We start from the raw sequence: 14,887 nt of genomic DNA, 5'->3' as shown, positions 1-14,887 counted from the left end.
TCTCAATTTAAAATGGCGCATTAGGGGCACCTGCGTGGCTCAGTCGGTTAAGCATCCGGCTCTAGATTTCAGCTCAGGTTGTGATCTCACAGTTCATGAGTTCAAGCCCCATGTCAGGCTTTGAGCTACAGTGTACAGCCTGCTTGGGATTCTCTCTCTCTCCCACTCTCTCTGCCCCTCTCCTGCTCACATTCTCTCTGTCTCTCAAAATAAATAAATAAACATTTTTTTTTTATTTCAAAAAAAAATAACATAAAATAATAAATTGGCTCCTTAAAGTCAACCCCAAAGGAAAAAGTCACTCCTTTACTGTTCCCAGAATCCATTCTGGTCTCCAAAGTGGGGTGCTTGTAGCCCTACAGTTTGCAAGATGCCATAATGATGTAGGGAAAAAAACTAAATGTCTCTATTTTTAAAATTTTTGTTTTCTGTTTTTATGAATGTATATTATATAAGATATTAATACAACTGCCATAACTTATCATAAATACACACACATGGAGAGTACTCAAATTTTTTGTAGTGATAAGGGAGCTAATTCTCAAGAGTTTAAGAGATCACTGCTCTAAACAAATGTTTTCCGCTATTTTCAACTATGAAAGAGCTCGTCTCATGTTAAAAAAAAAACTCACTTTGTGATATTTTTCTGGCACTTCCTATGTGAGAAAATTCATGATGACAAAAAGTACTATGAATCAGTGTCAATAATAATTTGAAATAGATTCGCATTTTACTGATTTCAAGAACGCCCTCTTCGATGTAAAGATAACACTGCATAGATGTATATGTATGAGTGTCATGTCAACCCTCTCTGGAGGAGGCTCACAGAGTGATGATCTTGTTCTTGAACTCCAAGCCCCATCTCCCTAGTTCCAATGTCAACTCTGAGAGACCAAGTCATTTTCCTTTACTTGCCCTTCTTCCAAGCCAAGGACACCATCCTTCTCCCTGCACCAACAGTTCGGCAATTACAGAGGGAAAAATCAGACCTGCTCTTGGAGCCTGAGATTCAGAAATTACAGGGGATGTTGATGAATTGGAAATGGGTCCCAGTATTGTCCACCAAACATATCAAAGCATTTTGCTTTAGTTTGGGATGTGATTCCACAACTGATGTCTGTTATTCTGACTCAGGCCAGAGGGAATCTGCTCGGAGACACCCAGTCTTTGGAGTTGCTGCTGTCACCTTTGATCATCATCTATATTTAAGAAGTCAGCCTACGGCCAGACTTCCCAGATACCAATCTTGCCTCAGCCACTTCCTACTATCCCTGTGGCCTTGAACAAGTTACTTTATCTATGCTGCAGTTTATTCACCTATAAAATGTTAATGAAAATACTTTCTACCCTGTAGGGTTCTTGTAAGAATGTAATTAATTCATGAAAATAAATGGTGCCTGGCACATAGCAATGAAATGAATTTGAGAAAATTACTCCTCCTCCTCCTACTACCAGCATCCATTCTCTGAAGCCATTTATTAAATGTGCCCTTGCTTTGGACATTTTTCATAGAGCTGCTTACAGAATCCCTGGAAAAGGCTGCATTCTCAAATGCAATCTCATTGCAGGCAGGCATGAGGTTTCCTGCAGGTCAGGTCACCTGGTTTTTATCATTCCCTGTTATCCCTGTATCAGTGTGGGTTGTTTTTGTTTTTGTTTTTTTACCAACTAGACAGAGAAGGTAGAGTTCATAACTTACGCTTCTTTTTTCTGTATTTTACGGCACTTGTAATAATAGAGGCCGGGATACCTAGAAGGTCTCAGCAATAACAGGCTAATTTACTGCTTTATTAATAATAAGCAAAATATCAGGAAACCGCTTATCTATGCACTTACATTCTTCTTCCTGAACTCTTGCCAACACTTCCCCACTAGGTGACAAGCACCTTGTTGTTCTGTGCCTGCCCTTTGCTCACCCGCTGAAGCGCTAGGCTCCTTAGGCTCATCCCCAGGTCTGCTGGCACTAGGGTCCCACGTCCGGCCCATGCTCTAGCCCACCATACGGCAGCCTTCACATGGTGCCCTGCAAAGGCTCTGTGCTCTCTCGTGTCGACTCCTGAATCCCATTCCATCAATCGCCTCTTTTTTAAAACCTTCAAATGCTCTCACTAAAGGGCTTTTTCCTCACTGTACAATCTTCCTCTTCTAAAATCATCTTCACATGACTTTTTTGGCTCGGCCAGTTACTCTCCACTTTTCTCTTGTTCCTTTCAGTATGCAGGGCCCAGGCCCCCATGCAGTCCCTTCGTGCCTGGGATCTGGCTTTCGCTCCAACCACTCTGCTGGCACTTTTCTCCTCAGGCCCCCAAAGACCTCCTACTAAATAAATCCAGTCACAGTTTCTCAGACACTCTTAGCTGCTTGGCTTCTCCTCTTGGCCCCTAGGACACTGCACCAACCCAGTTCTCCTTTCTAAACCTTCTCTAATTGCTTCCTTGCTAATAACTCTTGCTGATAACTAATAACTTGCTAATAACTCTTTGCTCCAAGGGTCTGTCTTTCAGTGTCTTCCTTTTCTTCTCTTTCCCTCTTGGAAGTCTGAGCAATTCCTAGCACTTCCACCTTGGCCTCCAAGCTTACAACTTTCCACGTCCCCTTCCCAGGTCTGCCCTCAAACACTCCTCCATGCTTGCGACTCTCCTCCTGGCCTCCCAAGTTCTAGTCCCAAATTTCCAGCACCAGGTAAAAATGTGCTAGTGGATTTCTAAAAAAATTTTTTTTAATGTTTATTTATTTTTGAAAGAGAGAGAGAGACAGAACGTGAGTGTGGGAGGGGCAGAGAGAGAGAGGGAGACACAGAATCTGAAGCAGGCTCCGGGCTCTGAGCTGTCAGCACAGAGCCTGATGCGGGGCTCAAACTCACAGACCACGAGATCATGACCTGAGCCAAAGTCAGCCGCCCAACCAACTGAGCCACCAAGGTGCCCCAAAAACGTGCTAGTGGATTTCTCTACTGCAATTCAGAATCACCAAAACCTGGATACACCACTCCTCTCCCCAGTGCACTCCTGTCCCTGACCTACTTCCCTCTGTAAGTGGCACCTGCCGGGGCTGGACCTTCATGGTCATCTTTGGGCCTCAATTCTCCTCAACCCCTAATTGAACATCACATCCTGCCAATTCTTCCTTCACAGCCTTTTTTTTAAAGGCTGTATTTGAGGGAGCACCTGGGTGGCTCAGTTGGTTAAGTACCCGACTCTTGGTTTCAGCTCAGGTCACAGTCTCACGGTTCATGAGTTCGAGCCCCATATCAGGCTCCGCACTGACAGCATGGAGCCTGCTTGAGATTCTCTCTCTCTCCCTCTCTCTCTGCTCCTCTCTCTCTCAAAATAAATAAATAAACTTAAAAAAAAGCTTAACGGTTATATTTGAATAGATAATACATTTCCACAGTTCAAAAGTTAAAATTGTATGAGAAGGTCAATGTTGAGGGGCCTCACTTCTAATCTTCCCTTTCACTGCAATCCCCCACTAGGTAATTTGTTTTTGCTTCTGTCTTGTGTATCCTTCAGTGTTTATGTAAATATAAACACAGATTCTCTCTCTCCCCTTCTTTTTTTCTCACAAAATGAGGCATATTAAACACCATACCATGTTGCACATTCTCTTTTGCCTAACGATGCATCCAGGAGCTTTTTTCCTAGTAGTATATGGCACTTCCTCATGCCCTTTTTAAAGCTGCATTTAACCTGCCGTGGGTATTAGTCCTCTAGTGGTGAGGGCACTGTTTTTTTCCAATCTTTTACGACAATAAATAGTGCTGCCAAGCATGATCTTATCCATATGTGATAAGTATGTATTCAAGAAAAAGTCCCAAGAAGATAAAAGATAAATGCATCTGTCCTTCAGAGACTCTTAAATCCTTACCTTCTCATCATCCCACTTGTCACTTCACTAGCACATTATTACTACATACACCTAGATGACTGGATAGCTTACCTTCTGGCATCATTGCTAGATTAACCTTTCTAAAAGCACACTTTGCTTCATTCATCTCCTTGCTGGAAAAATCTCCAGGAGTCCTCCTTGCCTACCAAACAAATCACAAATTCCTTAGCCTATATAGAAAACCCACCACAGTCTGCAAACACACCCTCTTTTCCAGGTTCACCCCAACAGCCTGCTCACTGCTTTCAAAGATACACATTGTGCTGTCCCTCCAGCCTCCGTGCTTCACCAGAAGGCCACCCCTTCCTTCTGCCCAAGCTCTGCACATTCTTTAAGGGTCTTCCTGAATGACCCCTGCCCTCTGAGTCTACCACTTACCACCTCAGTCAGAAATGATTCCACCCAACTTCCCCAAAGCCCTGTATTTAAATCACTTACATGGCATTTGACTTCTGGTGCCTTCTGTCATAACTATGTCTGTATGTAGTTCACCTTCCACACGAGGTGGTAAGTTCTTTGGGGCAAAGACTGTGCCTTCTCTACCTTAAATTTCCCAACGTGCTCTTCATGGTATTTCAAATATGTAAGTCTCTCAGTAAATACTCACTGGAAGACTGTTTATTGAGAGAAGTCAGCCCTTGGGCTTGACACCCCCCCCCCCCAGTTCTGGAAGAGGCTCACAGGAAATGAGGCAAGAAGGTCTGAAGGCTGTAAAACACACATGTGCAATGAAGCATGAACACTCACAGATGCATACATCCCACCTACACAGAAGGCTGGCTCATAAATTCCACCCATTTTACAGCAGCTGAGGATTAATGACAACAAAACTAAGTGGAGCTCAGCAAGACTTCATCCCTCTTGAAGGTTTGTGATTTCTCAAAGCTTTGGTTGGTTTATTCCGTGGACCACAGGCTTTAAAAAGAGTTAAAGTTGGGGCGCCTGGGTGGCGCAGTCGGTTAAGCGTCCGACTTCAGCCAGGTCACGATCTCGCGGTCCGTGAGTTCGAGCCCCGCGTCAGGCTCTGGGCTGATGGCTCAGAGCCTGGAGCCTGTTTCCGATTCTGTGTCTCCCTCTCTCTCTGCCCCTCCCCCGTTCATGCTCTGTCTCTCCCTGTCCCAAAAATAAATAAACGTTGAAAAAAAAAAAAGAGTTAAAGTAAAGAGACTGAGTAAATATTATAACTGAAATAGGAGGTTTTTCTCAAGAAAAGGTCACAATCATAATCTATTCTGGAAAAATTCTAGGCTAGGTTTCAGAAAGTCTGGGTTCAAGGCTGGGCACTGTTAAACTACATAGGCACTTGGTCTAATCAGGAAGTTGCTTTTCCCATCAAGGAAAAATCAACAAAACCTTCCTTTACGGGAAAACTTTTTTTCCTCCCTCCAACATACTACCCCAAATGTGGTTCACCATTCGTGTGACAGGAAGAACTGTAAATCGAGGAAAAAAAGGATGGTGTTCTCACCATCTTTTGTGATAGGACTGACTCACCTATCTTGACTCAGCCTGGAACCTAACTGGAAAAGTAAAACTCAGAGTCCGTTTGTGACCGTTCATGGAATGGGTTGATTTCAGAAGATGACGACCAACTTCCTTCCACAGACCTACCACCATAACCTCTCCCAACAAAGGGAGGGACCTGTGGCCTGGCCCACGTTCAGACAAATGTCCCCTTCAAACACTCGTGGGGCTTCCCCTCCAGTTCGAGCCGCCATCACTTCAAGTCTCAGGTTCAGCAAGTCTCCTAGACAGTCTCACCGAGTCTGGGCTCTCCCAGGGCCCAAGGGTGTCCCTGTCGGTGCCAAAGCAAATGCCAGTGATCTGCCACCTGCCAGCCAAATCCATGGGTCTCTCTTCAGCCCGCATGTCATCTGACCTCCCTCTGCCACCTGACACTGAACTTCTTTTTGAAACCCTTTCTCCGACACGGCCCCTCCTGACTCTTCTATTTCCTTTGCCGACTCTGCTTCCGCGGACCTTCCCGATGCTCTCATCCTCCTATCTTCTCTCCTCTGCCTTCTTTCCCTCTCTTTCTACATCCTTTTGCTGATCAAGCTCATCCGCTCTTATGGCCTCAACTTGCTCCTGTGTGCTAACCCTCCCAAGCCTACATCTTTCCTGAGCCCGAGCTCCACTCCTCAGCTGCCTACTGACCATCCCACCATGATGTTCCCTGAGTACCTCACGCTGGCTGAGATCCAGCCTGTCTGAAACCAGACTCGGCATCCTCTTCCTCCTTCCCCTATATGCCTGTTCTTCCCCTCTAGTTCTCCATTTCAGCTAACCGTCCAGGTCATGCCCTGTGCAACCTCAGCTCTTCCCTCAGCTTCTCGCTCCAAGTAGAATTGCCCACTAAACACCACCACTTCTGAGTCATTTCTTCTGCATTCCAACTGCTGTGGCCAGTGCCTTCATTGACTCCTGTCTGGGCAGGATAGAGGCCTAACTGATCCGCACCTCTACTTTTTCTATCAATCCAACCCATCCTCCAGAGTCTCTAACAGAAGCTTGATTATGTCACCACCTCAGTCAGAAACTTTTTAAAAAATTTATTATTATGTTTATTTATTCTGAAAGAGAGAGAGAGAGAGAGAGACAGAGAGAGAGACAGAGAGAGAGACAGAGAGAGAGGGAGACACAGAATCCAAAGCAAGGCTCCAGGCTCTGAGGTGTCAGCATAGAGCCCGACGCGGAGCTCGAACCCATGAGGGTGAGATCATGACCTGAGTGGAAGTCGGATGCTCAACCCACTGAGCCACCCAGGGGCCCCTCCCTCAGAAACTTTTAATAATTCCCTAAAGTCCTTGATACGTGGGGCCAACTTAACTTTCCAGTCCTATTACCAGGCATGCCCTGTCTGTCCTAAGGTGTCTCCTGTTCTACCCTAACTTCTTGGTCCAGGGGGAAACTACAGTGTTCCATGAAAGTAGTTTCATAGAGAATAAAACACCCTTTCACTCCATCTCCTCAGATCAACACATACGGAGGCCCAACTCTGTGTTCTCTACCACTCCTCTCGAAATCTACTTGGAAAACTTGTACTCCTCTGTCAAAGACAGGACAAATGTCACCTTCTTTCTGCAGCCTTCCCTGATTTCCCTCTCCAGTGGCAGAAGCACTCACCTGCCTCATTTGTTTCTCCAGAACTTTGTTCCCGCCTCTATTATAACTTGTGCCTGCCTATTATAAGATCTCTGTATGCTTATAGAATACCAGTATTCATTTATGTATCCCTGGTGCCTACCACAGTGCCACCAGACTTAGAACAGGAATTCTCTAAGTGTTGAAGTGGCACAAAGCTAAAATGTGACTGTTATCATGAAGGCAACACGTTTATGAGGATGAAATAGAGAAATTCCAAATGAAGAACAGTGTAGCTCTAGAAGAAAACTGCCTTTTGCTGAAGACCTTCCTGGCGTCTCTTGAATCTCACAGACAAGTGGCTGCCGTCCTGCCAGTAAGTGAGGACCCCCTCCTGTCTTTAGCCACGCCGGCCTTCTCTCAGAACACAACAGATGTGCTCTAAGGCCTAAAGGAGCCTGTGACCTCACTGGCCCCAGTGTCAACCACTCATGGGCTTGCCACATCAGTAGTCAATGAATCTAAAGTTTCATGTAAAACATGAGCTCAAAAGGGCCCAAGGAGCTCTAAGAAGGAACACACGTTCTGAGTTTAACAGAATTTATGATAGTGGTTAATAAATTGGATTCCATTTCAACTTTTCCAAAAGCTCTGATTTTTGATATCCAGGCTCATTATGGCCCAGGCATATTGCTTCCCTTCCCCTGGAGCGCTCAAATCTCTCAAGACCTTAAGTCACTCACTTACGTAAGCTATGCCCCACCTGAAGACTCAGGTCCAAGGGGTACGTGAAAAAGCCCCGGGCCAGAGGCTCAGTTCTACCCAGTGGTAACATCTGCTGATCCACACTGTACACCAGGCACTGTACATGAGACCAGTCCCTGCTCTCATGGAGCTTCTGTTTCAGGGACAGAGGCATTTTTAAACAAAGCACATGTGAGTTTGTACAAAGAGATCCATGGTAGAGATGTCCCTGCAGGAGGACGTGGCTGGCCAAGGGGCACAGAGCCCTGAGCTGACTGTGTCCTCAGTTCCAGAGATGTGTTTTGGCCTCAGTCCGTCTGAACAAATATTTCCTGAGCCTCTACTGCAAAATTCCTGCCCTTGTGGATCTTACACTTAGGTTTCAGTTTTAGCAAATGCATTCCTATCCTGTTCCTCTGTACAGAATACCTTCTAGAAGCTTCATTTCTCTAGGATGAGGACTGTCTTTTCCTCAGCAGATCTTCCAGGAACTTGAGGGCTGTCCATGGAATTCAGGTCCCGTTACTGTGTCTGCCACCCTGATGTTGAGCGTACATAATCGCCTGTCCTTCCCCCGTGGACCTGTGGCTGGAACCCGTGATATTGTCCTCTGCCCCCTGTGCCTCAGTGCCCTCATCTGTAAACTACGGATGATAAGCGTATTTCCCTCCAAGGGATATTAGGAGGACTAAATGAGACTAGCTTGGCACATGCTAAGTACTCAGTAAATTAACTATCATCATTATCATCATTATTTCTAAGATCCCTGACACACTGCCTCATCCACGGACTTTCCCACCTCCTGAGGAGGTGTGAGTTGGGGGCAGGAAGGACTCTCCCCCGGTCATCCCCACCCCCACCACGGCTGTGGGTTGGCTTAGTTTGGCTCTCACGAGCTGGCCCACCCAGACCCAGCTGGGGAAACCAAGTACCTCTCAGTGTCAGGTAGCCATAAGCCAGGCTGGCCAGAGCCTGTGCACATTTCCAGTGTTCTTCCCCAAAAATAATCCGAGAAAGGATGACACAGCGAATCAGCTCCTTGTTTGCTTGGATATTCTGCAGACAGCAAATCAGTCAGTATGTTTTTTTTGGAAAGAAGGGGCAGCTCCAGCCCACTCTCTTCTCATGGGAATGTAGGACTGAATTCACCTGTTGTCTTTGTCTCTTCTCCTCCCTTCCCGTCCCACACCCACTGCAACAGGGCCTGCTGACTGTCCCTTATTCCTAAGTCCTTAAACCAAGCTCTTCTCCTCATTTCTGCCACGAGTACCTGGCTCAAGCCACCCTCACCTTTTACCTGGCTGACCATGACAGCCACCCCTGCTTCCACTCCTGTCCCCCTTCCCCCAGTCTGCTTTTCACATCACAGCCAGAGTGACTTCCTTTAGCCTTTTATTGTGAAAAACGTCAGCCATATACAAAAATAGCATGGAGAATGGCTCACTTCGCTTCATGAGGTATCTACTCATGGTCAGTCTTGTTTCATATCCATCCTTCTTATCCACCCACCCTATTATTTTGAAGAAAATCAGTATTAAATCATTTCATATCTCATAAGTATCTCCAAAAGACACAGACTTAGACACATAACCAGAAAATCACTCTCACCAAAACATTAACAGTAATTCTGTAATGTTAAATATCTATAATCTCATAAATCTAATAATTACCTCATAAATCTAGTATTTTTTTGATAATTTGCCTGTCTGCACATAGAGATCAGTCTCCTGAGTCTCATTCCTTTGTAGGTTCCATTTCCACCTCTAGTTCTTTTTACTGAAAATTATATGTTGAAGAAATTGGGTCATTTGGATGATAGTGTTTCCCAAACATGTAAATTCTGTTTTCCAAACATGTAAATTTTTTGAATGCATTCTTATGGTGTCATTCAACATGTCCCTCCATTCCCGGTCTTGTCTTTATATTGGTAGCTGGATTTAGAAGTTGGGTTTGCTTGGGCATCTGGGTGGCTCAGCTGGTTGAGCGTATGACTTTGGCTCAGGCCATGATCTCGAAGTCTGGTTTGTGGGTTCGAGCCCCACATTGGGCTCTGTGCTGACAGCTCAAAGCCTGGAGCCTGCTTCAGATTCTGTGTCCCTTGCTCCCTGCCCCTCCCCTACTCATGCTCTGTGTCTCCCTCTCTCTCAAAAATAAACATTAAAAAAATTTTTTAAAAAAGTTGGGTTTACTTTAGCTTTATTATTTTTTTTAAGCAAAACTATTTCATAGTTCTCATACATTTTTCCATCAGAAGACACCTATGTTTGGTTGGCTTTTTTTCTGATTATTGGCACAACTACACGGATTCACTCATAAAATGTTATAAAATGCCAATATCCAATTCTATCAGTGTTTCTTCATGTGTTAGCTGGATTAATTCTACAGACAACCCTCCCCTCATCTCCTGTTTGGTTACCCAATAATACAGTTTATAATAGAAGGACAAGATACACAACTTATTCTTTCCCTTTATTTGCTAGCTTTCAAAGTAATGAGTTCAGTCACTAGCATCCTCCACTGGTGACCAAATAGTTTGTTACTATTATTATTATAAGCATGGATTTGAAAACCTATCTGATGCTCCTGAACATGGCAAACTAATTTCTAACTTGGCTTTTGCACATACTGTTTCCCGCTTGGGACGCTCGAATACGTAATCACTTTCTCATTTCATTTTCATTTTGTTCACTTCAGAGAGGCCTTTCTTGACATCTTATCTAAAAACAGCCTCTCACCCCCATCACTTACTATCCCATTACTTCTTTTATTCTTTTCTTCATGGCACTTACCTCTCTCTGATATTGCACTAATGGTTATTTTTTTGTCTATTAATTGTCTCCCCAAATAGAAGCTCCTTGAGAACAGAAGCTTATTCCTCATGTTCACTACCGTATGCCCAGTTCAGAGGAGATGCTCATTCAACATGCGCTGAATGAGTCATCTCTTTATCAGCAGGAGAAGAGGAAGGGGTGGAAAGAGCCCCTGCTACTTGTAGAACTCACAGGCAGAGCTCCCCAAGAAATCACAGAACTGCATTTTGGAGTCACAGATTTCAGTGACTTTACAAAGACAGCTATCAAATGGCTGCACTGACTGACAAAACCAAGCCTCTATCTCCCGGTGAGGTGAAAGCAGCACTTCAAAGACTCAAAGCTTGGCGTTTCAGTTCTGGTTCTAGTGTCTACTGACCGTGGTGCTCTGGGCAAGACCACCCTGGGTTCCAGCTGCCGCCTCATCCCTGTGTCCCTCCTCACCTGCCGCCTCACCTGCCCCCGGCTCACACGTACGTACACATGCAGAGAGGGTGACAGCACAGGCCCTTTCGTGCTTTAAAAACACCCATTCCGTCAGAAGTTTTGAGAGTTCTCCATGGGCTCACCACAGAATTTATTAAGTTTCATTTTGAGGAGGAAGCAGAATACCATGAAAAGTCACTGGAACGGGAGTACAAAGCCTCCTCACATGCTGTCCGGGCTCTGGACACTCTGCATTCATCCATCCTCAAACTCCCTGCCCTGGCAAAACGGAGATAACCAACGTGGGCTCTAGAGGTCTGCGCCTACTGCCATCCCTCCTGCCCTTCGGGCCTGTGAGCGCTGGGTGGGGCTCGTTTAACTCCTAAATCTAAATCTTTGTCATTATCTAAACTGGCCACAGACTTATGAAGCCTTAAAAACCCATACTTGGACTCTGGCAGATGGTACTTGTCTGTCTCTAAAAGTGAAGGTTCTGGCCTGGGTCTGTGAGACACTAATGGGTACAGGCCAAGGCGGCTGTCCTCTGCAAGTCCTCTGAACAATTTACAAAGGTGGGGTAAATGTATAGGTAGATCCAACGAGGGGTATCAGCCTCTATCAACTGCCTGTGAGGTGTCTCTCAGCCTTTCCTAAAGCCATCTACAGACCTTTCTCCATACATGATTTTAAGCTCATTTTTTTCTTTGGCCAGGAAGTCACCGCATGAATTCCTCTGCTGATAAATCATGCCCTGGGAGCAGACGGGTGCCCGCATTCTAATAGTGAAGGTCACTGTCATCCTGTCTCAGGTTCCTGCATTTTGAACACTCTCATTAAGCGAGGTCCTGGTTACAAGTCTTTGCCTTGTTCTTAGAAATGCATACCTGGCCCTCGACCTCTGCTGCTACCTCCTGTTTCTGGTGCTTTCATTTGCTTATGAGTCCAATGAAACCGCTGGCATCTTACTTATATCCTTGCTGCTTCTGAGCCTGGACCTCAGCCCGGCTACTCTTGTTCTCAGCCTCCTGCCTCACTAGCCTGGCCTTTCCTGTCACCCAAGAGATACCATTCTGAAACCTTTGAGGAGAGACTTTTTGAAAAGTTTTTTACTGAAAGGTCATCCATCAAACATCAGCACAAAGAATAAAGCATTAATTTTTAGTCTAAAGCCAGGAGCACAGCTATTCCATAAAAGAATGCACAGTGAGCCCTGTGTGGAGCCTGAGGGCAGGCTGGCTACCCAACTATGCTCTGCTTTCTTCCACCTATAAAGAAATACAACTTCCTCTACTTTGAGTGCTTCAATCTCCAGTTAAGGCAGAGATTCTGTAATCATGGACATATTTTTAAAGGGAAACTAAAACCTAGTGAGCTTTTTCGGTTTTACCATTTTTTTCTTCATCAGCTGAGCTATTTTCTTCTGGGATTGGGCCAATTTGTCTTCAGGAAGAGACATGCAGCCTACGGCCATCTCCTCCGTGGCCTTAGTGTCTTCTTCACTCTCTCCAGACCCGCTAGATGAATACAGTTCATCTCTTTGTTGGTATGCTGGCTTCTTGGCTTGCTGTGACCTGTAGATACCAGCGAGGGGCATGGATTCAGATCTGACCTCTGCATATCTCAAACAAGGTAAAACTGAAGGACACAGCCCTCCCAGCCGGGGGCTAGGGATATGCTAACATAAATTTGAAGGAATAAAGTCTGGTGATAAGCTCTTGTCACCCTTGAAGCCCAGAATCAGGATGGCAATGTGTTGATTCAAATAAAACAGATTTGGCAAACCACCCACCTACAGCAGAGTCCCAGCTCTGCTACTTACTAACCACATGACCCTAAGCAAGTTATCACGTAATTTGCTTCTTTGTAAAATGAGGTCAATCCAATGAGATTATTGGATTAAATCAGATAATACTCATGAATCACTTAGCATAGTGCCTGCTATTTAGTAAGTACTATTTTAGCATTAGCTATAATCATTTTATTAGCTCCCTGATTTGGTTTCTTCACCTAAAAAATGAAGGTGGTGAATTGGAAGATTTCAAAGATCTTTTATATTCTAAAATTCTGATTCAAACCAGGAAAGAAAACGAATATAATGAATTAATGGGAAGGGAATTAACAGTTTGTGGCCAGACTTCACGTGTCCTCTTCCATATTTCTTAAAAGTAGTGGCCAACTAACTAAAGCAAGATGTGGCCCCACCAAGGAGAGGGCAGGGAACTCCACACAGTCAAGAGCAGATTCAGAAGCAAAATGGAACTCTCAGTTGTGTTACAGATAAATGTATTAAAAAGAGCTGAGTGGGTTGAAAATCTCCCCCTCTCCACTCACCTCTCTCTCTCTCTCCTACCCTCCTTCTCCCCTCTCCTTTCTCACTTGCTCAATGTAGATCTCTGACTTCAAAGCTGAACATAATTATGAATGGGTGATTGGAAACGGTAAAGATAAAAGTCAAGAGTTAATCTTATACACACCAAAGACATAACCATGTCCTAACATGGCCAGAAAAATCAAAGTGATCCAGAACAAATGGAATTCTAAAATCTCAAGTGCAACAACAGAATGTTCAATTAATTATAAACAAGTCCCCCAAAAGAATCACTTTTGTATTCACAATAGCTTTTAAAAATTCAACCCCTATATAGTTTTAAGAATAAAATTTATCTTCCTTTTCCACTGATAAGTAATGAATGTTCACTGTAAAAAAAAAAAAAAAAAGGAAAACACAGAAAGAAAAACAAATGTCAAGTGTAATCTTTCACATTAGGTTTGAAAAATGAGATGTTAATATCCATCCAGACTTCCTGTTCTAAATAACCTACCCAGAGGTATATGAGCAAACCAGGTCAAGTGGATAGGAGAGCAACATTTCTTCAGGCAAGAAACAGAAGTGTGCTTTCAGAAGACACACAAACTCAATGGAAAAGCCAGAGAACATGGCTGATGTAATGTGATCAGAAGGTAGGTGCCACATTTCCCTCCTCTCTGCCTAGTGAATTCCATACTCCTCCTTCAAGACCCAACTCAGGCGTCACCTCTGCTGGAGTCTTGCACTGGAGTAGTAAGCAGAAGGGCTTGCAAAAATTTCCTCCAAATTTCTACTATACTGCAAATCACATTATAGTCTCATTTTCAAAATTTGTTTTGTTTCTGAGTCTTCACTTTCTAGCAAATAAACTCCACCAGAGCCAGGGCTAAATCTCATTTGTTTCTGAAACCCTGACACCTGGCTTACAGTAACAACAAATAATGAATGGCTTGTTAAAGGATGAACAAATGAATGAAAAGAGAAACGGTAGTCTTTAGGATACTTGAAAAATACTGAAGATAGAGGGAATCTGCGGCAAGAGATCGTGAGTCAAGAAAAATAAAAGAAAATTTAGTCCCTCAGTAGAAGATTTTGCTTAGGCTGCATACTTCACAGATCTGGAGCAGAAGTTCAATATATCAGGGTCACCAAAGAGATTGTCAATTATGGATCTTAAAAATTATAAGCCCTAAATATTTTATTTTATTTTATTTATTTTTATTAATTTTTTTTAACATTTATTCATTTTGGAGAGACAGACCAAGTGTGAGTGGGGGAGGGGCAGAGAGAGAGAGAGAGAGAGAGAAAGAGACAGAATCTGAAGCAGCTCCAGCCTCTGAGCTGTCAGCACAGAGCCCAATGTGGGGCTCGAGCTCAGGAACCATGAGATCATGACCTGAGCCGGAGTCGGATGCTTAACCAACTGAGCCACCCAGGTGACCCACGCCCTAAATATTTGAAGTTCACCCTTCAGTGAAATTAAGCCGAGACCAAAGGCAGTAAGCTTGAACAGCAGGGACCTCAAAGGAAGGAGAAACATCGAGGTCTTGACAAATGAGAATGCAAAACCTTAAACTGGCTTTGGATTAAACATCTTGTCATGAGAGATAAAACGCCTGGAGAATAC

At 44.3% G+C, this 14,887-nt stretch overlaps 1 protein-coding gene across 6 annotated transcripts in view; it reads right to left on the bottom strand.

Moving 5' to 3' along the window:
* TTC23L (tetratricopeptide repeat domain 23 like) overlaps positions 1–14,887 on the bottom strand; it is a 59,320-nt gene that overhangs the window by 41,154 nt on the left and 3,279 nt on the right. For 5 of the 6 annotated variants that reach the window (XR_005796822.1, XM_040495076.1, XM_040495064.1 and 2 more), the window contains exons 3-4: positions 12,340–12,523; positions 8,649–8,772 (exon numbers count right to left, since the gene is read on the bottom strand). The exons of the other annotated variant lie outside the window; for it this stretch is intronic. Coding sequence is in view for 4 of the 5 variants with exons in the window: in XM_040495076.1 (XP_040351010.1) it covers positions 8,649–8,772; positions 12,340–12,523 (308 nt within the window). In the remaining variant the exon portion in view is untranslated. The remainder of the gene's footprint in view (positions 1–8,648; positions 8,773–12,339; positions 12,524–14,887) is intronic. 6 annotated transcript variants of the gene reach the window in all.

This window comes from Herpailurus yagouaroundi, unplaced genomic scaffold (assembly GCF_014898765.1).
Source record: "Herpailurus yagouaroundi ecotype Mexico unplaced genomic scaffold, PumYag 29, whole genome shotgun sequence".
NCBI lineage: Eukaryota > Metazoa > Chordata > Mammalia > Carnivora > Felidae > Herpailurus > Herpailurus yagouaroundi.
The sequence above is the reverse complement of the archived record's forward strand: the minus strand, read 5'-3'. Positions and strand labels throughout refer to the sequence as shown.